At 45.7% G+C, this 25,572-nt stretch overlaps 1 protein-coding gene across 1 annotated transcript in view; it reads left to right on the top strand.

The window, feature by feature from the left end:
- LOC126272081 (cartilage oligomeric matrix protein) overlaps positions 1–25,572 on the top strand; it is a 388,004-nt gene that overhangs the window by 275,361 nt on the left and 87,071 nt on the right. The window contains exon 7 of the mRNA XM_049974643.1: positions 20,418–20,475. Within this exon, the coding sequence (XP_049830600.1) occupies positions 20,418–20,475 (58 nt within the window). The remainder of the gene's footprint in view (positions 1–20,417; positions 20,476–25,572) is intronic.

The raw sequence follows: 25,572 nt of genomic DNA, 5'->3' as shown, positions 1-25,572 counted from the left end.
GACTGAAGCGCCTAGAACCACTCGGCCACAGCGGCCGCCATTTATGATTATATATGGAGCGCATTGGAGTATTCAGTGCTGACAGAATGGTACAAGAGGCCAAAACTGGGAAAGGTGTAGGCTGGGTTACTCTTTGCCCAGAACGTCCTTTTCAAGGGCGACAGTTGGAACTGAGAAAGGACTTCCGGCTTCTGTTTTCGACGCCTAACACCAGGCAGAACTGTAGAATAACTGTTGGTTTCCAGAGAGCCTGCCTTCACACTGAGTAACACTCCTGTCATTGGTTTAACTAGGCGCCGTCTGACGTGCTGCGCCACCACGCTTTCGTGGCGCTCAGTGGTGCACTACCGCCACCGGTGGTGCAGAAGCGACATAGACCTACCACTGGCGTGACATTGCTTCCAAACGCAACTTCCGCACGACGCCACTCGGTGGTGCCGCTGGCCGGCCAAGTAGCAGGTAAAGCCGCACGTTAACTGTCGGCTCGTGACTTTTTGGGACTGCTGCTCATTGTCATTTGGTGGTACGGCAGTTAGCCAGAGATGGAACTCTATACAGAAGATTTCATCTGTGAAGCTGAAAACATTCATCGATACGCTACATGGAGTGTGAGGAATATTCAGATAAAGGGCAGAAAATTAAAGCAGACGTTCTTCAGAAAAGACGACGATTGGCGAGCATCACTTGCATTTCGTTCCGCTTGTATTGGATCTGTTGACATGTCACATTACATACAAATCCTCCGAATGTATTTCAATCTGTATCTGTGTCGATGCCGAACAAGGCTATGCTAAACAGAGTAAGCTTTTATAATATCTTCAGCAAATTCTGGAGATACATTTTAAGGCTGAGCACACACTTTGAACTCTTTAGTAAGAATTCCAAAAACACATTCGACATATCTTCTGGCCCTACAGAGACTGTATCTGAAAACTTTCCGAAAAGAAATTACAGGGTGACAATTATTGAACTGTTTGAAATAAAAGCGTCATAACTTCTGAATGGTTTGCGTTAGGACGTTCAAACTACACGATCTTTATACTGATACTGTGGCGGTATGTGTGCATGTGCACTGTGCTGTCACCTACAGGCCATTCTTCACGCTGTTTGTAGCACGCTTACCAACTTTACAGGATAACGGCGTGAAATTTCGATTTGTTATTACAAATTTAAGGTTTTCATTTGATTCACCCTCGTACACGGCCAGCAACAACATCGAGAGAAATTTTTTGTTGCAATAAAGCAACCCGCAGTCAGGTGCCTTGATGACACGTATAATGTTTACATTTTGTAGCCAATGTGTACACTTTACACTAATGTCTAACGGGTTGCATGCCTAATTAGGATTACAAACATAATCCGAAGTCCTCTTGAAAAATGATCGGTTTGCCGTCCCACAGAACACAGTAAGAGTTGCTGGTGTTTTCTGACTTGGTGAACGGTTCAAGGTATAGAAATAAAGTTTTCAGCAAATGCAGTTCACTAAGGAGTTTAACCATTTCTTCCTGTATCAGTCGAGATACTGAAGCAAGTAGGCTCACGTTTTCCTTTTTTTTTTATGGAACGATATAATTTCGTAAGTAGGTACAGTGTTCGAAAGTTCTTGGAAAGACAAGTACAGGGATGCGACGCTTCTTAATTTTCATGTGCCAGATCAGGTGGTCTAGTAATGATCGGTCAGAGGGTTAGCTGCCCTCTGTAATTAAAAAAAGAAACTGAGTGATTCAACGATGAACTTCAACGGGTGTCATGGGATGTCTGTCACAGAAAAAAAGAGTTGGTTAAGCGCGTCCCTTGAAACTAGGAGGTCGCGGGATAAAAAACCCGGCTGACTACGGAAATTTTTGAATTGCTTTGAGTCTAACCTTCAGCTCTCAACGACGTGAGGAGTCCCTAGGAAAGACACGAGGTTCGGATTTCACATTAAGCTGCCGGTCCACTTCCTCGATCCGATAACTGTGGCAGTTTAGGAAGACACAACTCGTGGTAGTAGCATCCAGTTGAAAGAATTGTACTCAGCCGTAGATCCACACGAAACTCCTATTGATTACGCAAAGTTCTGATAAATGTACTCAAACTGAAAGGCAAGGCGGCCGGAATAGGCTATTGCGTTCTAAATGCTGCCAAGAGGGGCTCTACAGCCAGGCTCCACAATTAACGTCAAGCCCTTCGATTGCATACTTGATTACACAAAAGATGCTCATTTAAAAATGAGTATGTACAGACATTTGTAATAGTTTTCGTAAGCGCTTTCTGATGCGCTATAAGATAGCCTGTAGTTCCTTTTGAAAAATCGTTGCTGGCGCTCTGCTGGCTAAAGCAAGGTTTTTTTTCTTAGTAGCGTAGGCCTAACTTCTTGAGGCATATAACGATGGAGCCTGGCATGAGAGTCCCATCTGCAACAAAATATGTTCTCTTCCGTGTACTATCATTCGCCAAAAGCATCGATTCCACATCTTGACAGTGTTCACAGAAAAAGAGGGATGCTACGTCTTACGTGACTCGCTGCATACAGGTCGTAAAAAGAACTACATATACAAAAATTTTGGAGTGTTTGTAGAGATAAAAAGAAACATTTTATATATGACAAAAATGTACCCAGTGCACCGATTCCCTGTAAGGAGTCCATGAAGGTTTTGAAGCCAGTGGTGTTCAGAGATGGTGTTCAAACTAGCGAGAGCAGTGAATATTGTTTTAGAGATGATGCTGAAAATATCATCCATCTACAATAATGCACAGCTAGCATCTGCATGCCGGTGATTGCCTAGCACGTTCGAAACAACCAGGGTTTTACGAATAATGGCTGCAGTGTCAACCATTCTGGCAAAAAAAAAGCTCTTCTGTAGTGTCAGTCGGTGACTCGTACACCAAACGCCTCATCTCCAAAACAAATTAAAAAATCTCTGAAAATCACCAACGTCAGGATCTTCTTGGACTCCCAGCAGGGAAACGGTGACTTTTTGTCAAATATAAATGTGTTTCTTTTTATCTCCTCTAACCGCTGTAAAATTTTGTACACTTTAATGATAATTAAATGGCCACCCTAGCTGCAAACAGGCGTTGATGTACTTCATTGGGTACATGTTGAAAATGTGTGCCCCGACCGCGACTCGAACCCGGGATCTCCTGCTTACATGGCAGACGCTCTATCCATCTTTTTTCTATTTTTTTATTTTTATTTTTTTAATGAACCGCTGCAGGAGCAGGACGATGGGTAGGGCAGGGTCGACACCCGAAGCCTGGCCATCCCGCCGCCACGCCCGTGCAACGTGTTCGAGTTCGGGGATCGAAGGATCAGGAAGGGGATGTAGTGGGTTTGTCGATCTTGTTTTATTTATTTATTTATTTAAATTTTAGAACATTTTTAATTTTTTTAAATTTTCCTTTTGTATTGTATTTATAGATTTATTTTAGTTTCATTACAACAGCCGTAACCGAGCGTCCGAGTCGTCTTCTCGTCTGTTGGGAGGGGTTCCCCCCTATTCCGTCCGTAGAGGATCAATATGCTTGAGGATTCTTCTTCATTTTCAGCGTCTCGTACCCGGAACGCCCCAGTGAGCAGGAGAATCCGCAAATAATGAACCTAAATAATTTGCGAAACGAGTTCTGTACTTCGGGTGGCGGCTGAAAGCTGATGTGTCGTTATCAATAGGGACCAAAAGTCGAGTGTGCCTTTGGGAGCATCGCAAAATATGTAGTAAACGGCCATGACTTTTAGCCAGTTAACGGCGTCCGTTCTAGTTGATGGAAAGTATACGCCGTCGGGGCGCAATACCTCATCAGGGGAGATAGACTCCGGCAATCGCCGCAAGAGTAACGCCAGCATGCGCTGCGTCAGTAGCCAGCACTCGCTGGTCGCGGCACAAGTCAGACGGTGCGCATCCGAGTCAGCGACTGAGCATGTCGGACACAAGGGGTCGTCCGGCAGATGTATGGAATGTAGCCTCTGACGAGTAGCGAACTTCCCATTCACAACCATGTACCACAATGAACGCACCGTCGTAGGTAGAAAAGGCGTGTGTACCGCTCGCCACACCTGTTCCAGGCAACTTCAGGATGTCTCTGGGCGACCGTATTTACAGGTTGCCGCTGTTGATAGAGGCGATAATAGTCTTGTGTGCTGGGCTTCCGTGTCGTTGGAAGTCCTGACCGTAAGTAGCTGAAGTCAATCAAGAACTCTCTGATGTGGGTGAGTGCCGGTGAAATGTGCCCTACAGAAACCGGGGGATGCAGAGAGTGTGGTGCCCGTCAGAGTGGGGTGGGCAGAGGTCCATGTGTGACGCACAGTGTTGAGATAAAGCGATCGCGCACGGTTATATACATTAATTAAACCGATACCGCCCGCTCGCTGCGGTAGTGTTAGAGTGGCGTATCGGGCTTTAAAAACCAGACCGGTGCTTACGAAATGTCCATATGCTGCTTGAAATCTGTCGGCCATCGTAGCCGTCAAGGGAAGGATATGCGCAAAATAGTTCAGTTTTGAGACAAGATAGGTGTTGACATAACCTGTTCTGAGGAGCATATCCAAGCGACGCAGTTTGTTGTCCTGCAGCAGAGCACGTGTCTGGCGTAGGAGCCGGCGGTACGTAGCCGCCGCCGTGCGGCGGACATTGCTATAGAATTGCACTCCTAAACTCTTGAGTACGGGCACCTTGTCAAAGGGCACCGCCGTTGTGTGGGAAAGCCCCCCTCCGACATCCATGTATTTTGTCTTCTTCACGTTGATGACACTCCCAGAGACCGCCCCGTACTGGCGTAGCCACTGAAGCGCCATATGCGTTTCATCCTCTGATCTGGCCAGGAACACCACGTCATCGGCGGATGCACCAAGGTCACGTCCCTGAAGGAGATACCAGTTAATCGCTGCCGTAGACCATGTAAGGCTAGTTCAAGCGCTGCAGCAAATAATATACCCGACAGGGGGCACCCTTGTCGCACTGAACGTCCAACAACAATGTGACCAGACTGATAACCGTTGACCATCATGCGGGAGCGCGCTCCATGTACCAGTCGAAGGACCACCTGTGCAGACTCCGGAGAGAGGCCCATGTGTTGCAAAACTGCGCGTAAGAAGCCGTGGTCGACGCGGTCAAATGCGTGGTCAAAATCTACGGCGACAAGGGCGCCTCGTATTTTGCAGGCCGCCGTCAAAGCAACTACGTCGCGGTATGCTCCTAATGCCGTATGAATGTTGCTGACAGCACCTAAACATGTCTGATCGGTGTGGATGGCTTTCCCGATAGCGGTGTGGAGACGAGCGCGGAGGAGTGTGAGTGGGCGAAAGTCCTGCCAGATACAACCACCATTCGGTTTCGTTACAGGGACCAAGATGCCTGCTGTGAATTCTGTGGGGACAGTGAAATCAAGTCGGATCAGGTCTTGAAACATTTGGAGCCACTTGTCGCCCATAAGGTCGTATAAAGTGCAGTAGAATTCCAGGGGTAAACCGTCCGGTCCAGGCGACTTGTTCGGTGCTTCACGTGCCAAGGCCGATGTCAGCTCGTCGGGTGTAATGGGCAACAGCAGACTATCGTCGGGTGCCACGTCCCGAGGGGCGGGAAAATCGTGCAACAGCTCGTCATAAACACGTACATTTCGCGGATCTTCCATGTACAAGGTCCCATAGTGTCTGGCAAACGTGTGCGCGATGTCCGTTTGTGTCATTGCGCGGCCGCCCTCCTCCGTGTTTACCGCCGTAATGAGCTGACGTTTGCGATGGCGACTCTCGCGCACAATGTGATACACTGATGCCGTTTCGTTGGGGATACAGTCTTGCACTCGCGCACGGATGCGGACACCTTCTAGCTGCAATGTCCTGATGCGGAGTAGACGAGCTTTGATGCGTTGTGCGGACATCTGACGTTCGGGAGACGGCGGTTGCGTCGCCAGCTCACGTAACGCTGTATAGTAAAATTCCGACGGTGCGCTTTGCCAGTTCGATCTGTCACGCCCGTAGGCCATCAAGGTCTTTCGGAGTGCAGGTTTGACACGTCCCAACCACCACAGCAACGTTGAATCATACATGGGCAAGCGCCTGATACATCGACGCCATGTGTCAGTGACTGCTCGCCGACACGCTTCCTCGCGAAGGAGGGAGACGTTCAGCGTCCACGGGCCCTTGCTGCGTCTTGTGAGTTGTCGGGGGTAAGGTGACAGTGCAGATGTACGCGAGATGGTCCGTGAAGGCCGTCGACCAGAGTTCTGCATCACAGGTTGCTGTGCGGAGGCCACGCGAGACGTATATCCGGTCCAGACGACTGGCAGAATGGCTGGTAAAGTGCGTATATCCACTCTGGGTCCCATGATGTAAGAGCCATGTGTCGTGGAGCGTGAGGTCACGTATCAATGCTTGTAGAGCCGGGCATGGGACGTAATGCGGTATCTGGTCCACGGGCCGCAGAAGACTGTTAAAATCGCCGCCTACTATGTAATGGTCCATATTTCCTTGCAAAAGTGGGGCTATCTCCTCCGAATAGAAGACATGCCTGTCACCTCGGTGCGAATTACCGGAGGGAGCGTAGACGTTAATGAGGCGGACTGCGCCAAGTGTGAGTGCGATGCCCCGCCCGTTCGGCAAGTACGTCACGTCCGTCGCGTCTATGCCATCTCGGAGAAGGATGGCCGTTCCTCCTGCGCCATCACCTAAGGGTAGGCTGTAGGTGGTGTAGCCATATAGGTCTAAACGCAGCTCGGGACGGACCTCCTGGAGAAGGGCAATGTCCATGTATGCCACTTTGATCATGTCGTGTAACATGCGGGTCTTGACAGTGGAGTGGACACCATTTACATTGACTGTTCCCACACGGTATGACTGAGACATATCAAGTGGCGGGGGCAGTGTGCCGGTGTAAACCCACAGTGATCTCACACACTACACAGCCATCCATCTGCATGCTGTGCTTTACTGTGCCGTATGAGTCCCTGACTGGCAGAGCTCTCCGGGCTCAGTGTCAGCCATGGGCTCTGGTGGAGATACCGATGTTTGCTGTGAATCATCTGCCTCCATATCGTCTGCCCAATCACCAAGAGACAATTGTGGTATCATTGGTGGCTGGTCGCTTTCACAGGAGCCCACATTTTGGGAGTCGACGCCATGCGCCTCGTTTTCTGGGCCACCAAACTGAGGAGAGTGTTCCTTGTCTTCAGGCACCTTCTGGTGCATGATGCCACTGGAGTTCGTTGCAGCTGTGGACGAGTCAATGAAGTCGATGTCTTCAAATGGTTGAAATGGCTCTGAGCACTATGGGACTCAACTGCTGTGGTCATTAGTCCCCTAGAACTTAGAACTACTTAAACCTAACCAACCTAAGGACATCACACACATCCATGCCCGAGGCAGGATTCGAACCTGCGACCATAGCAGTCGCACGGTTCCGGACTGCGCGCCTAGAACCGCGAGACCACCGCGGCAGGCTCGATGTCTTCCACCGGCTTCACATCCCTGTTCTGTTCTTCAACTGACAATCGCCTCTTCTTGTGTCGCTTGGATGATTTTTGCTTTCGGGTCCGAGATTCGACATCCACTGGAGGGCGGGGCTCGACACAGTCTCGGTCGCTAGAAATCCCTGTGTCCGATCCCGACAGTGACGATGGCTGGGTGCCCAATACGCTGCGGTGGGCAGAGGCTGTAGAAACCTCTGCACCGTTGGGCTGCGACGTCGTCGACGGCGCCGACTCTCCAACGGAGCTGGCAGCGGCTTGAGGAGGTAGCAGGTTTTGATCATCCATCACATCAAGTCGTGCCGCCTCCACATATGTTAGCGGGAGAGAGGTCATAGTGGATCGTTGGGGAAGTTCATTGCGGGGCACCTGAACGAGGCGTCGCTGCAGACACTCAGTTCTAACGTGGCCCTCCTGGCCGCAGCCCGAGCAGGTCCTCGGTTGTCCATCATATATAACAATTGCGCGGCAGCCACCAACGAAAATATATGATGGAACGGGCTTCTTAAGTTCTATGCGCACTTGTACCCCGTTAAGGACAGGGTACGTTTCGAATGTGTTCCATTTCTCCTCTGTGTGGCTCAGAACAGTGTCGTATGGCCGCAGCGCATCAACGACTAGGTTGACAGGAACTTCGAACAGTAGTTCAAAGATGCGCACGGTACGCACCCCCAGACCAGCATGGTCAACTCCTACCACGCTCACATTACCGTCTGCGTGACAGAAGCGAAAGCCGTTCGCAGGTCGTTGGAGTAATCTGTCGGAGGCCGCTTCGTCAATCAGTTTGAGGTACACTGTGCTGGTTACAATAGACCGATGAATGCCTATTAGTTCTTGTGGTTCTATGCGCATGATGTCTCGTAGAAACAGTTCAATTTCATGGGCCTTAGGTCTCGTGTACGATGCGTTGAACGTTAGTTTGATTGTAGCTTTTCGATATGAGAACGCCATGGCGGGTTGGTACAGGTACTATAAGGCAATACAACGACGCGACCGCGCGCTAGCGGGTAAACAACAACACCTGCAGAGCACTGCCCGGCGCGCCGAGCCCGTCCGCACGGTATCACGGCTGAGAGCCGACTGTGTCCATCTGAGCCACCGAGGGCACAGAGGATAGTGCGCCTGCAGCGACTTATCCCATGCACGCTCCCCGTGAGACCCACATTCCCAACATGTCCACACCACTACATTCGTAGTACGCCAAATAGATGTTTGCCCATCATACTCATTACTCGTGGCAGATTAATCTACCAAGTCCCGTACGAGTTCGGGCGTAGCGTGTGCGTTCGCACAAGAAGGCCAATGGCCGGGAAGCCATATTTTAAAATGGTAGATTAATCTGGTTGGTTCAAATGGCTCTGAGCACTATGTGACTTAACTTCTGAGGTCATCAGTCGCCCAGAACTTGGAACTAATTAAGCCTAACTAACCTAAGGACATCACACACATCCATGCCCGAGGCAGGATTCGAACCTGCGACCAGGGCGGTCTCTCGGCTCCAGACTGTAGCGCCCAGAACCGCATGGCCACTGCCACTCTGCCACGAGTAATGAGTATGATGGGCAAACATCTATTTGGCGTACTACGAATGTAGTGGTGTGGACATGTTGGGAATGTGGGTCTCACGGGGAGCGTGCAAGGGATAAGTCCCTGCAGGCGCACTATCCTCTGTGCCCTCGGTGGCTCAGATGGATAGAGCGTCTGCCATGTAGGCAGGAGATCCAAGGTTTGAGTCCCGGTCAGGGCACACATTTTCAACATGTTCCCAATGAAGTACATCAACGCTTGTTTGCAGCTAGAGTGGCCATTTAATTATCATATTATTTCTAGCAAAGCTGCATGGTCATCAACGGTAACTGTTCCTTCGGGAACAGATACTACCGTCATATATATTTGTGTACTTTACTTTTAAGAAGAATATAATAATTCCAATCCGAAAGAAAACAAGCGTTGACAGGTGTGAAAATTACCAGACTATTAGTTTAATAAGTCACGGTTGCAAAATATTAACACGAATTCTTTACAGACGAATGAAAAAACTGGTAGAAGTCGACCTCGGGGAAGATCAGTTTGAATTCCGTAGAAATGTTGGACCACGCGGGGCAGTACTCATCTTACGACTTATCTTAGAAGATAGGTTAAGGAAAGGCAAACTTGCGTTTGTAGCATTTGTAGACTTTGGGAAAGCTTTTGATGATGTTGACTGGAATACTCTCTTCAAATTCTGAAGGTGGCAGGGGTAAAATACAGGGAGTGATGTTATTCAATCTGTATATTGAGCAAGCAGTAAGGGAAACGAAAAAAAAATTGGAGTAGGAGTTAAAATTCATGGAGAAGAAATAAGAACTTTGAGGTTTGGCGACAGCATTGCAATTTTGCCAGAGACAGCAAAGGACTTGGAAGAACACCTGAATAGAATGGACTGTGTCTTGAAAGGGGGATATAAGATGAGCATCAGTAAAAGCAAAACGAGGATAATGGAATGTAGTCGGATTATATCAGCTGACGCTGAGGGAATTAGATAAGAAATTAGACACTTAAAGTAGTAGATGAGTTTTGCTATTTGGGAAGCAAAATAACAAATGACTGTCGACATAAGGAGGATATAAAATGTAGACTGGCTGTGGCAAGGAAAGCGTTTCTAAAGAAGAGAAATTTGTTAACATCGAGTATAGATTTAAGTGTCAAGAAGTCTTTTCTGAAAGTATTTGTATGGAGTGAAACATGGACGATAAATAGTTTGGGCAAGAAGAGAATAGAAGCTTTCGAAATGTGGTGCTGCAGAAGAATGCTGAAGATTAGATGGGTAGATCACGTAACTAATGTGGAGGTACTGAATATAATTGGGGAGAAGAGGAATTTGTGGCACAAATTGACTATAAGAAGGGTTTGGTTGATAGGACACTTTCTGAGCCATCAAGGGATCACGAGTTTAGTACTGGAGGGAAGCGTGAAGGGTAAAAATCGTATAGGCAGACTCAGAGATGAATACACTAAGCAGATTCAGAAGTATGTAGGCTTCAGTAGTTATTCGGAGATGAAGAGGCTTGCACAGAATAGAGTAGCATGGAGAGCTGCATCAAGCCAGTCTCTGGACTGAAGACCACAACTACAATTTTAATTCGTGGAATGCAGAGTACAGATTGTCGCTCTTAACTGCAAAAAAAAAAAAAAAGATCAATGTGTATAGTTTCAGACACAGAACTATCGTTAAACCGAAATGTTATCGTGAGATGTTGCTCAATTTATCTTTGAACTTGAACATTTTTATTTTTTTGATTAGCTGAAAAGTTTTGCTGGAATTATCACATTCAACAATTTACTCGGATCCAAGTACTTCTCTCTTCACTACAAGAGTAATTCCACTTTGATTATTTTCACACTATTATTCATGTTTGTATTTTATTTTGGGGGAACTAGATGGATTTATAAAGATGATTCTAATCCTAAAAAAGTCTGTCACAGAGATGTGATGTCAATTCGTGGATTCTTAATTGCAGCATCCCAGTACATACGGCTTAATCCCTCGCGGAATCTGTGTTTAATAAACATGCTCATTCAGAAGGAACTGCAGCATATACTCAAATATGAATCTACAGCAAAATTAATTGCAATTACATAACAGTTCCTTAATCTTGCTATAAAAAGGTGTGCATTGTACTGCAGCAGGTTTCACTCTCAATAGTGTTCCAGTAGAAATGAAAACGGCATTGGTAAACGCCAGACTTCGAAAAGTAACATGAAAAGATTCTTTGTGGCATACTTCTTCCATTCTGTAGAGGAGTTCCTAGCAACAGGATTTAATTTTTATTGTCGTGTGTTAATTATTTATGCATCTGACGTACGTTTAAGTTCTAGGGTCTACGATTTTGTTTATTACAAAATAATCACACAAAGAATTTCAAACATGTCATACCTCAGAGCAGTCTCCCTGCAACCGAATACCCTTTTCCTAACGTCGAAACTATGACTCCATAGCGACTGTGAGCGCTTCCTTAGGATCCTGTTCTGATTTCTGGAAATTCGCGGATGCAACAGCGGCAAGACTGCAGAATGTGCAAGTATACAGCGTGTCTTCCAACCTGGGAAAAAAAGAAAGAAAAAGAAACAGAAATCGTTAGGAGTAATTTGTGTTGAATAAGGAGCATGAAAACTACTTCAAAGTTGTTTTCACAAAGAAAGTCCTGCCCCATTCGCCCAATGTACTGGTGCACTTTCTTCGTGAAACAGCACAACTGTAGCCTTTTGTCTTCAATGCTGGAAGTAGCTCACCATGGTCGGCGCAAGCCCAAGTGCCGGCCCGGGCCAGCTGCTAAATTGCCCCGCCCCTTTTTTTTAGTAAACTTTTGTGGAATTTTATTTAAACCAATCTGTACGAAATGTCAACAATAAATCGCAACTTTTGTTTGTACTTTTCAGATCTACATAGGTTTCCGCCACTGAGTGGCCAGTCTCAAAGCTTTTAATGTATGCTTACATCTAAACCGTCATGTTGACAGTTACGTTCAGCATGACGATATAGATGTATACATAACTAAAAGCATTGAGAATAGCCACACTGTGCCTGAAATCTATGTGGATCTGGAAAATTAAAACAAAAATTGTGACTGATTGGTGACAGTCTCTACAGATCTGTACAAAACAGTAGCTGGGCCTCAGCTCAAAAATGGAGTCAAACCTGATTGAAGAAATCTAGCTAATTTTAATAAGCCTTGTGAATTTACAAAAATGTTCAAATGTGTGTGAAATCTTATGGGACTTAAATGCTAAGGTCATCAGTCCCTAAGCTTACACGCTACTTAACCTAAATTATCCTAAGGACAAACACACACACCCATGCCCAAGGGAGGACTCAGACCTCCGCCGGGACCAGCCGCACAGTCCATTACTGCAGCGCCTTAGACCGCTTTTTGTTTTTTTTTATTCCACAAAAATGGCTACAATGAAATGACATAAATAAAGTGACAAATAATTGCAGTCATAAATTACAGCATTCAAAGAATGCGGAATCATATTCAGTCTTTAGCAGTTGTACACATTTAGTACCTTCACTGTCACCTTCAACTGGTGGCAGTTCAGCAGCGCATTTCCTTCTTCTGCAGTCTGAGGTTCCTCATCATCATTTCCCAGACACAAATTAGACAGTCAGTAAATCCTTGATGTGTGTTCCTTCCAGGATAAATTACGTGGACAGAAGAGCAGTCCCGAACAGCGACATAGCAAAATCCTTCACTGCCTTGTTATTTTTGGCAGTTCCAGCCTTCTAAACACAGCCTTAGGGAGTTCAAGATCTACCTTTATATCAGACACTAAATGTTTGCCGGCATATTCTTGTTTCTGCTGTACTACTGATTTATTTTCATGTGTGACTTGCAGGTGAGGTTAGGGTCGGGAACAGCATGAACTTACAGCTAATGTAAATAAATATTTTTCAGGGGTTGTTAACAGATAATGTATTCAACGCAAAACAAAATATATTTACAATTTAACAGTAATTTGGTTTGAACAATAATATTTACAATAACTATTTAATGTTGAACAAAATAAGAAACAACACAGTAAATAACCAAGACACTGATCATAAAATAAAAATTTAAAAAAAGTACTAGACAAATCGAACCTTCCTGGCTGTTGCTTGCGCAAACTCTTTTACACAATCTGTGTAATTTAAGTCCTCTGCAAGTTCGTGCTCAATCTATATTGTTTGCAAGATCATTCAAACGAGTTTGGCTCATCGTTGATCGGAGGTAAGTCTTTATCAGTTTCAGTTTTGAGAAACTCCTCTCCACTCGCATCTGCCACTGGGAGTGTTAGGAGAATTCTCAGAGAAATGTTAACATTAGGGCAAAAATAATGTCTTCCTATAAACTCCAAAGTCTCTTTTGGACCTATTCCAGGTTTCAACAATGTTGAAATCACTTTTAGTTCTTCCCTCGACTGCAGTGCATCAATGTCGCTTGACTCATGATCGCTGCGAGATTTCTACACTTTGTGTCCAGGCTGCCAGGAGGTGCATTCTTCAAATCGTCGATGTAGAGAAAATCAAAATAATCACAATGAGATATCAGTTGATAGAATCTCTCATCCAAAGATGGGGTTACTATATCTAAAAAATAATAGTAGAATTCAATCTTGTAACTTTGTGTTGGGTCATCTATTGTCTCATCCCATGCTTCATAGATAAAGTGTATTGGCTTCTTACATCGCCGCCGGGAAACACTTATCTGTGGTATCGTTAGCTCTTCTAGCTCTAATTCTGTAGCCAATTCTTTGGAATCCATCAAGAAAGACACTAACTTTTCTTCTGTTCTGCAGGTCTCAAAAGACGCTTTCGTTTTTTCAAGCATTTCCGCGGCCTCAGAAACATTTATGTCAATGGTCTGGAGGGTCTTACTGACTACACTGATGGGAAACAGAACGTCGTACCAGATTACCAGAGAAGTGGGAAAGGTGTAATTTTTTATTTGATTCGCAAGTGACGTTGCTTCGTGAGCGGTCATGCCACCGAATTCTTCTGAACCAGTGCATCATAAAAGCCTCCAATTTCAAGCCGGCCGGAGTGGCCGAGCGGTTCTAGGCGCTACAGTCTGGAACCGCGCGACCGCTACGGTCGCAGGTTCGAATCGTGCCTCGAGCATGGACGTGTGTGATGTCCTTAGGTTAGTTAGGTTTAAGTAGTTCTAAGTTCTAATGGCTCAGAGCCATTTGAACCATTTTCCAATTTGAAACCTCAGGGGAGTAAGTGCATCGATGCGGCTTTCCCACCTAGTGTCGCTCAGTGGCTTCAGCGACAGGTTAGGCAGATACTTCTTCAAGACATCCAAACGTCGAACGGAGGACGAGAAGAAGACATATAAGCTTTGCACTGTCGGAAACATGGAAACAGCATATTTAGGAGACATAGCGATATCGTTTACAACAAGATTCAATGAGAGGCTGCTACATGGTACATAAAATGCTATTTTGTTCATATCTGAAATTCTTTTCTGGAGACCAGATTTCTTTCCTTTGATGTTTGCTCCATTGTCGTATCCTTGCCCTCTCATATTACACAATAGAATTTTTTTATCTTCCAAGAGCTTGGTATGACCTGCGTCAAAGTGGAGCCTGAAGAATCGGACACTGGAAGAAATCCCATGAAATGCTCCCACATTCGGACATCGTATACCCCATCGAGTCTTGTCTCCTGGACGAAACGTACCACAACTGTCATCTGCTCAATTTTTGAAATATCTGGTGTGCAGTCCAGAATTATACTGTAATACATTGCAGATTTCATCATTAATTTTGGTTATAGATGATCCAAAAGGACGAATTATTTCAGTCTGTGTTTCTTTTCCAATATAATGCTGACCCTTGTTCTCACCTTGCATTGTTCTGTGCAGGTGCTCCATCATCACAGTGTCGAACTTCCCGAATACTTCAACGAGTTTCAAGAAGTTTCCGTTGTCAGGCTGAAATAATGTACTTGTACTTCCTATCAAATGCAGACATTGCCGACCCAGGAAATATTGCTATAAAGCGCTCAAGAACATTTAACCAATGTTCGCTTTCAGTATTCAGAAGCCTTTGATGATGGGCGTCGACAGTTCGTAACTTTTTCAGTCCCTCGGAAATCAAGTTCCACTTTTTATGTGAATTCAAATGCTCGGTAGACTTCCCGTGACTTTCGAGATACGAAGCAAGTTGCCGCCAGTCGCTTATACCGTTCTTTGCAATTTTTATTGTACATGACGAAAAAAGGTTGCAACAAAAGCAGAACGCAGCGTCCTTGCTCATTGAGTACACCAACCAATGTCTATTTGCTTCTTCTAAATTCTTCAAAGAATAGCTGTAGTGCACAGGGCTGAAACGCCGGTTTTTAGGACATTCTTTAGCTTCCTTAATGCTCTCGGCAGGACCTCGCATGACCAAAGTCGTTCGAATGCTGTCGGTAATAATTTCCGACCATCTTCCGGGATCTGAGTCATTTGTTTCTTCCAGTTTAGACTCGCCTTCAATCCCTTCTCCGGTGGTGAGTCCCTCAGCTGATGTTCCTCCGGTATTTTCCGAATCGGGTCGCCTAATTTCAGTTCTGCCTGATGTTTCACTCTCGGAGCTTTCATCACAGAGCAGGTATTGAGTCCAGACGTTCTGTTGAACATGTTGTGGATGGCCCACCGTCAGCATTGCTGCTGTATGCGGTGGTCGCAGTACTGTGTTCGTCAACTTTCTGGTCATGTCATGAAGACGAAGATGTAGCTGCAGTAGCTCCACTAGTTTCTGTACTTTCAGGATCTATTTTTCCACCCTCGGCGCTACTAGGTCGATCTCTCTTTGGCTTGAAATATCGTTGTAGTGCATCCTATTGCTTCTTATCGTCATCTTCCTTCAGCGTCCGTCTTCTCTTATATTCACTGCCAGTCAGTCCTTTTCTACTGTCGGTCATGTTTCGATCTAGCCTGTAAAGAACGATTGCCTGCAATTAACTGTTGATGTCAGTGTACTAACTTTATTTGCAAAACTTCGTAGACAATTTCCTGATATTCCACTGCACGTAAACGGAAAATTATATTACTGTAAGATACACTGTTCAGGAGATGAAATCATAAGAATTGAGCAGCGTGAAATTGAATTTCTGGCCGAATTTCACTACAGACGCAGGTGAAACGGTCAAATAGTGGGGCAGAAGACAATGGAGAGAGGAAGAATAAGGAGATGGAGTAACATAATAATGCAATAAATACACACCCGGGCATCGACGGGTACTAATGCTCGTCGAAATACACTCCTGGAAATGGAAAAAAGAACACATTGACACCGGTGTGTCAGACCCACCATACTTGCTCCGGACACTGCGAGAGGGCTGTACAAGCAATGATCACACGCACGGCACAGCGGACACACCAGGAACCGCGGTGTTGGCCGTCGAATGGCGCTAGCTGCGCAGCATTTGTGCACCGCCGCCGTCAGTGTCAGCCAGTTTGCCGTGGCATACGGAGCTCCATCGCAGTCTTTAACACTGGTAGCAAGCCGCGACAGCGTGGACGTGAACCGTATGTGCAGTTGACGGACTTTGAGCGAGGGCGTATAGTGGGCATGCGGGAGGCCGGGTGGACGTACCGCCGAATTGATCAACACATGGGGCGTGAGGTCTCCACAGTACATCGATGTTGTCGCCAGTGGTCGGCGGAAGGTGCACGTGCCCGTCGACCTGGGACCGGACCGCAGCGACGCACGGATGCACGCCAAGACCGTAGGATCCTACGCAGTGCCGTAGGGGACCGCACCGCCACTTCCCAGCAAATTAGGGACACTGTTGCTCCTGGGGTATCGGCGAGGACCATTCGCAACCGTCTCCATAAAGCTGGGCTACGGTCCCGCACACCGTTAGGCCGTCTTCCGCTCACGCCCCAACATCGTGCAGCCCGCCTCCAGTGGTGTCGCGACAGGCGTGAATGGAGGGACGAATGGAGACGTGTCGTCTTCAGCGATGAGAGTCGCTTCTGCCTTGGTGCCAATGATGGTCGTTTGCGTGTTTGGCGCCGTGCAGGTGAGCGCCACAATCAGGACTGCATACGACCGAGGCACACAGGGCCAACACCCGGCATCATGGTGTGGGGAGCGATCTCCTACACTGGCCATACACCGCTGGTGATCGTCGAGGGGACACTGAATAGTGCACGGTACATCCAAACCGTCATCGAACCCATCGTTCTACCATTCCTAGACCGGCAAGGGAACTTGCTGTTCCAACGGGACAATGCACGTCCGCATGTATCCCGTGCCACCCAACGTGCTCTAGAAGGTGTAAGTCAACTACCCTGGCCAGCAAGATCTCCGGATCTGTCCCCCATTGAGCATGTTTGGGACTGGATGAAGTGTCGTCTCACGCGGTCTGCACGTCCAGCACGAACGCTGGTCCAAGTGAGGCGCCAGGTGGAAATGGCATGGCAAGCCGTTCCACAGGACTACATCCAGCATCTCTACGATCGTCTCCATGGGAGAATAGCAGCCTGCATTGCTGCGAAAGGTGGATATACACTGTACTAGTGCCGACATTGTGCATGCTCTGTTGCCTGTGTCTGTGCCTGTGGTTCTGTCAGTGTGATCATGTGATGTATCTGACCCCAGGAATGTGTCAATAATGTTTCCCCTTCCTGGGACAATGAATTCACGGTGTTCTTATTTCAATTTCCAGGAGTGTATATTAACTCTCTGCACTGCGGTTGTTCATTTCAAAGAACTGACACTCGACATCTGTCGTAATTTCCATGTGTCACTTCTTTCGTGTCTGATTATGGAATAAGGGGTAACAAGTTGGACATCGCCGCATCACTTCAATTCTCTTCGCTTCATTTTCATTCTAGCTATTGGGACGACGCGTGCTTAATTGCCGACTTGCAAATTTTTGAAGTAACAGATCATAAGAAAAATAAATTTCCTTATTCTGTAATCTTGAAGGAGAAAAATTCTAACTTACGAATAACGTGCATGCGCAATACTAATTGTACGTTATATGAAAAACACTTACCTATTACATCCCAAGTTGCAAGAAATTCGGAAGCACCAATTCTTCTGTTCTTACAAAACGCAATGAAAGTGCTTCTCACCAATCTTGACTCCCTCGGCCAACAATCGAAACGAATTCTGTAGTTACCGTAGTAGAGAACGCAACAATACCTATTGCCTGGAAAGGCGAAGTGGTGACGCGGCAGTGCCAGGAACTACATCACGTGACGAAGTACAGCGAGGCTACGGTTAAACTAGCGCCCAAGAAGAAGAAGCAAGAAGCTCACAACAAGTATGTGACAGATAATATGGATAAATATATTATCAGATAGCAATTTCTATGGCATTACGAACAATAGAAAGAAATACGAACTTTGTGAAAAACTGCACAATTTTTGTCAAACAGAAATGATCTTCAAAGCCAGCAAGGAAACCCTTAGAATCAATGTTCTGTCCATTGTTTTTTCCGTTTTAGAAGTTGTCAAAACTAATGTTTTGTTTTGTGCGGAAGAGAGGGAATTGTTGCTAAAAGACCGTACTTTCTCAGGTTCTCATCAGAATCAAAGCGACCAGTAGTTTACTAAGATGAAACATGGATTCACACGCATTATACAGTAAATAAATGTTAACAAAGTGATTGTGTGCGAGTAGTATTGTCAAACAAAAGTGCGCGTCAGAGTTTAATTGTTGATCATGCAGGCGGAGACAGGTGTTTCATGGTTCAAAAACCAAAACGTCCGACTATCACTCAGAAACGGATAGCAAACATCTTCAAAAATACGCCGAAATCCAACGTATGCCAGGCTTATTAGTAATGTCTTTATCCCTTGTAATTACTCGCAGCGTATTTACCCATGCGGAATACTTCTAGCCATTGTGGGTGTTGGACATGTTTGACTGTAGTAATGTTCACCCTTTTTTACATAATACGGGAAGAATAAAACACTCGGAAACTGCCATTGAAGGACTTGGCAAAATTGCTTCAGGCACAATATTTAACCGCAATATCGAACATTGCATTCGAATTTCCAAATTAGATTTCGTCTTCTGCAAAATCAGTTGTGAGTAAACGCACGGCGCGTAACAGGCTGGCAGCGCTCCACTCGTAAGAGTGCTTCCCCCTCTCTGTTCCTCCGGCGTAAACATGATGGTTTTGGCGAGGAAGAAATTAGTCCTCCTCCCTCCTCTTTTTCAAAAGGGACGGCCGGCAGGTAGTCGAAGCGCCACGCCACCGCTCCCGAAGCCGCTTCCTCCGAGGTTTGGTTTCGAATCCCCTCTTGGGTATGAATGTTGAGATTGTCCTTAAAAAAAAAAAAAAAAGGCAGATTTGCCGCCCCGTGCGGCCGCACGTTTCGCACGTACCTTGCGCTACGTTTTCGCGTTCCATCTATCGTCTCATTTGTTGAAAGGAATGTCCAGCCTATGCTCTCTCTCATCATGTGTCAACATGGTTCGGCAGACTGCCATGCGCTCAGCGCTGGGCTCGTCAGCCAGCATTCGTGGCAGCCACACTCACCTGGAGAGAACACTTCCACTATTTCTTATGGACAGGGATGAGGCTGCGAGGGGGGGGGGGGGGGGGGGAAGGGGGGGTTCTGTGTACAGATTCCGGAAATGCCAACTACGGAGGCGACATCTTACATATCGCATCGGCAACCCTCTAAATCAATTGTCCCCATTCGTGCGTGTGACTATGTTGTCAGCCTGACTGGTATAAAACCGAGATCGTTTTTTTCGTTATCACACGAAGCTCGATCTTCTTTGAACTATCACACCCGCGAACGCACTTTCTTCAGATTCATGACACTATTACCAAATGCCTCAGCCAACTGGTGAAGAATTTCAATGGGTGTCACACCACGATAGTGAAGAAAACGAGTGATTACATCGTGTTCTTGTGATGAAGACGTCGCAATTTCAAACACCAAAATCAGTACTCACTGTCGCCGCAACCGTTTTTTGTTCAGTGTGCTACAACAGAGTTGTAATTTTCATCAATCGTACATAAAGGGTGCTCTCGTGTTTTAAGGCAAACCGCACGTTTCGTGCCTCCTCATAAAAAATCGGAGATCTCAGAACACGGAACGCACCTCGTACTACCGCATATGTCCCCCCCCCCCCCCTCTCTCTCTCTCTCTCTCTCTCTCTCTCTCTCTCTGTGTGTGTGTGTGTGTGTGTGTGTGTGTGTGTGTGAGTCAGCAGTCTGTGAATTATGTAGTGAGTTGTTCCATGACCGAGCAACTGTGGCTCACTTCTCCCCACAGAACACACACAAAAGAGCTAGATACAATAACGAAGCAAAATACGTGAGAACACAATTTACTAAATTCTCTGAAAGTAAACCTACTGCTACCACATTCTAAAATTGTTTTATACTTACACCAGGTGACCGTGAAAACGCAAGGAGTTGATCAAGGCGTCAACTGACAGGTGAGTATGTTATCCGAGTTTATGCCAGTAAAATGATGACGCGATGTGTGTTGCAGCGGACGGAAATCCAGTACCTGCGGAGCTTGTTGGAGCACTGCGACATCTGCCAACGCTGTAAGTACCTCTCTGCACTGCCCTAATTGGTTGTCACAACCCTATAAGGCTCTCTTCATATCTTGTATTCATCCCCACAACATGACTACTGTCATTCCCACTTGTGATACAGCATTTGCGTTTATCGACACTCCAACTGAACATCACACTTGGTTTAAATGCATGCAGCATTTCTTTTGATTATGCGTGACAAGTTAAAATGATGTGGCAGTGTCCTATTCGCACCTGGATCTCTGCCTTTAGTGGGCAGCATAACACCAGTGATGACATTCGAGCAGGCCTCATGGACCGTTTAAAACCTTCACTCTATCTCGGGCTTCTTTCTTTTATGTTCAAAACTCTGGAGAGGGCCTCCCACCATGCAGCAAGACTGGCCCATCTGAGAGAAAGGATGTGGAGGGAAGGGAGTTTTGGCTTGTTCACAGACTCAGGGTTAATGTTGAGAGAGAAATCTTTTACTCTGAACAGTCACTGTCTGCAGTAAATCAAAGCCACGATCCCTCTGAAAATGTTTCCACGGATGTGGATGAAACGTTGGGATCACCAAGAAAATATACTTGACTGTAGCTTATTATTCCATTTCACACAAACATCTTCAGTCTCTCTCTCTCTCTCTCTCTCTCTCTCTCTCTCTCTCTCTCTTTCTCTCTCTCTCTCTGTCTCCCTGTCTCTCTCGTTAATGATACATATCCTAATGAGAGCTAAAATGCTTAATTCGACCAATATCCAAAAATGAGAACCCAAAATCATTAGACGACCATAGGCCAACCAACATATTATTTGTATTATCTCTGCTCTAAGACCTTGATGTACACACAAGGGGCGTTCAATAACTAACACAACACTTCTTTTTCTGAAAGTGGTTTTATTCAGGATTCCAATGCATCATATTATTCCCCCCTCCCCTTTTGGACACAAAATCCTATTTTTTAACACGACCTCTGTTCAACGCAACTTACTGGCAGGGGCTGCATGCCCACATGGTACCAGTCTAGTGGTCGACATTGGAGCTGACGCCGTGCTGCCTCAATAACCTCTCCATCATGAAAGTAGTGCTTCCGGCAAAGGGCACACTTTATTGTGCCAAACTGACGGAAGTCGTGAGGTGCAAGATCCGGGCTATATTGTGGATGAGGGAGAGTAGACCACTGAAGGTTTCTGAGCTCATCTCGGGTGCTCAGACTTGTGTGAGACCTTGCGTTGCCCAGCAGAGCAGCAAGGTGTTTGATTGTGATCCGTAGATCACATCAAATGAGAGTGTCCTCACGTTCCAATATCATGGGAGTCACAGCTGTGTGAGTTCTGCCAGCACGCGGGGGATCAGAGACGTTTGCGCGACCTTGTTGCGATAATCAGGAACGCTTCGGCCAACGACTCGCCGTGCTTTTGTCGAGTGTGAGGTCTCCGTAGATATTCTGCAGGCGCCTATGAGCATCTGTGATGGTCTGGTTTCCCACCAAAGGAAACTCAGTGACAGCGCTCTGCTTGGAACGATCTCTGTTGCAGACACCATTTATAGTACAGCCACCTGTCGGAACTTCAGGGAACTATAGGGGCTGAAAAGTGAATATTCCACAATGTCCCATAGCAAATCCACATTTTTTTCAATCTAAATTGGCAGAGAAAAAAATATGTTGCCTTACTTATTGAACGCCCCTCGTAGAACATGAGCAACTGCCAAAGTATCTTAACAAATATCACTCAAGCTTCCGGAAACGCCAAGCGCATTAATCAAAGTGACTGATTCTGAGTGGCAGTGTATCTGAAATGTTTTCCTCGGCCACCCGTAACGAAACAGCGTGATTCCACCGCTGGGCGTCATCATGGTTCTGACATCCATCGAAGAGGCGCTGTATGATGGCTTTCCCGCCATTTGACACGTCCACGGTGGCGTTGGGCAAAATTGTGGTGAAATCTGGAGCCAGTGTGATATCATTAACCCACTTTACACCTCATGTAAGCTTCTCAGCTCTGGCCGTTTTTTCACGCGTGTCGACACCTTGCTCTTGAAGCGTCACGGAACCAGAGGGTGACATTGCAGAACATCATGCTTTTCCGCCATTATAGAGGAAGCTTGTAGGTACCTTGGAGCTAAATTTCAAACTTCCACGTTGCAACGGGGGTCAATTACGCGGTCTCAAAAGAGTGACCCTTTGATTGTGTTGCGCAATGTAAACATCCAGTATTTCAGAACGAGAGCATTTAGTGCCCTACAAGAAACTTTACACGCAACTGCAAATCTTCACAAATCCTCTTCTCACTGACACCCACTGCTAAGTGTTGAAAGGAAAAACTTTATCGGTTACTGTATTTTCGGCTGTTCATGCAGTAAAATAGCAGCATCAGGCATGAAGTTTCACTACCACATGTATTCATAACACATTTTGCAGACAGTGTACACCTGTACCGCTAAATGTACCTGAAAAACTACATAACTGCATGACACATAGTTTAGGAGATATGGTGTCATAAACGCTGAGATGCGTGTAAAACTAGTCAGACTAAATTCATCCAGTGTTTCATAATGAGAGCACTCCAATTTTGCAGATAATTTCAAACCTTTTGTTAACTTTCTCTCGATTACAAGGTTATGCCATATATGCCTATATGCAAATTTTCGGTCGTCCTATTCAAAATAAACGTGTCTTGAACACATCCTCATACAGGACCATTTTCAACTATGATCATCTCCAATTTGGACATTTTTAAGACTCATGTACAATGAAAATCGTTACAGGTAGAAACAATCCCGGACACTTTCACATACAAACAGCGAAGGGCACTTCTTGGCTCCGTGGAAAACACATGCTGATGAATAGTGTAGTAGGCATGTTCTCTACAGGTGTGCAGTGAAACCAGCATTCAGTACCTATCTAAAGATTCGGAAAATACACTCTAAGACAAAAAAGACAATGTACCGTGAAGGAATTATCCAAATGCCGCGGAAATAGGTATATGTGATGTCCATATACAAACAAATGATTACACTTGTTAAAAAATGTTCAAATGTGTGTGAATCCCGAAGGGTCGTTAGTCTTATACTATTTAAACTAACTTATGCCAAAAACAACATACACACCCATGCCCAAGGGAGGACTCGAACCTCTGGCGGGAGAGGCTGCGCAATCTGTGACATGGCACCTCTAACTGCAGGGTCACTCCGCATGGCAAAATTATTACAATTCAAGAAAAATGCGATGGTTTATTCAAAAGAATGAGCTTCACAAATTGATCAAGAAAATAACACGTTCGTCCAACTCTGGTTATTATGCAAGCAGTTATTCGACTTTCCATCGATTGATAGAGTTGTTGGATGTTCTCCTGATGGACACATGCCAAATTCTGTCCAATTGGCGTGTTAGATTGTAAAATTCCCAGATGGTTGGAGGGCCTTGCTCGTAATGCTCCAAAAGTTCCCATTTAGGGACAGATCCAGGGACCTTGTTGGCCAAGGTAGGGTTTGACTATCATGAAAACAAGTAGCAGAAACTCTTGATGTGTGCGGGTGAGTGTTAGTTTTGCTGAAATGTAAGCCCAGGATGGCTTTATGTGAAGGACAACAAAACAAAAAGAAATGGCACCAGACCATCACTCCTGCCTGTCAGGTCTTATGGCGGGTGACAGTTAAGTTGGTATCCCATTGCTGTGTGAGGCATCTCCAGACACGTGTTCAGCCTAGACTCTCGTTGACCAGAGTAGATTTGTCTTCATTGATGAGTCCTGCTTCAAACTGAGCTCCGATGACCCATGAAGACATGACTGGAGAGGCCCCAGACAGCATTGGATCACCAGCCCGACTGTTGCCCGAGATATGGTCCGACAACCAGGAGTGACGGTCTGGGGTTCCATTTCACTTCATAGCATATGGTTGTCATTTGCAACAGCCTTACAGGACAGTTGTACGTTAACGATTTTCTACGTCCCGCTTTGTTGCCCTTCGTGGCAAGCCATCCAGGGTTAATTTCCAGCAAGATAATGCCCGCCTGCACATGACGAGAATTTCTACTGCTTGGCTTTGTGCTTGCCAAACCCTACTTTGGCCAGCAAGGTCACCAGATCTCTTCCCAAATGCAAACGTTTGGAGTATTATGAGGAGAGTCTTTCAACCATCTTGTGATCTTGACAGTCCAATGGGCCAATTGGACAGAATTTACCATGACATCTCTCAGAAGGACAACTCCACCAAGCAATGCCAAGCTGAATAACTGCTTCCATAAGGGCCAGAGGTGGACCAATACTGTTTGAGCTGTTGTTTAAATTTGGGAAGCTTGTGGATTTGTCAGCCTTTCCTGTACATTCGAAAACCTGTGGACTGTGCTGCTTCGTATCGTATATATAAAGAGAACCTGCAGTTTCAGTATTAGTGGTGGTATCTAACAGGGAAAAGATATCATTGTTAACAGAGAGATGTCATCATATGTGACAGTAGTGACTTCAGTCATACCCAAGGGAGTGTTGTACAACAATTATTGTTCTCAGTATACACATAAATCACCATCGGAAAATGTCGGAAGCGCCATGAGAGTGTCTGCAGATGAAACTGTTACATATAGAGAAGTTTAACACTAAAAGATTGTAGTGAAATGCAGGAAGACCAGCAAAGGATGGACGCTTTGTGCAGGGATTGCCTGTTGGCTCTCAAAATACACCAACGTAATGTACGCACTGCACGTAAACAGGTGTAAAAACCAATTTTTGTGCAAGTACACAGCTTCCAAATAGTCATAGCCAGTAGTCTCATTGACTAAATATCTATGAATATGCATACAGATTGATTTAAAGTAAAACAACCATAAAAATAATTGCAGGATTGGCAGATGCAAGACTGAGCTTCAGTGGAAGAATCATGAGGAACTGTAGCCCACTAATGAAGGAGGTACCTCACAAAACATTCGTTTGACCATTATTTGAGGATTTCTTGTCATTCTGGGATCCTTGGCAGACTGTAGTGATCAAGAAAATAGAGCGTACATATTGCAAGAGAGTAGTTTTGATCCACCATGTTGTTTTCTGTTTAAATTCTGACAACAACCCATCCTAGAAAAGTTGGTTTATTGTTTCTATGTACAACTCACAAAAATACCATGGTGGTAAAAT

This window comes from Schistocerca gregaria, chromosome 5, assembly GCF_023897955.1.
Source record: "Schistocerca gregaria isolate iqSchGreg1 chromosome 5, iqSchGreg1.2, whole genome shotgun sequence".
NCBI lineage: Eukaryota > Metazoa > Arthropoda > Insecta > Orthoptera > Acrididae > Schistocerca > Schistocerca gregaria.
The sequence above is the reverse complement of the archived record's forward strand: the minus strand, read 5'-3'. Positions and strand labels throughout refer to the sequence as shown.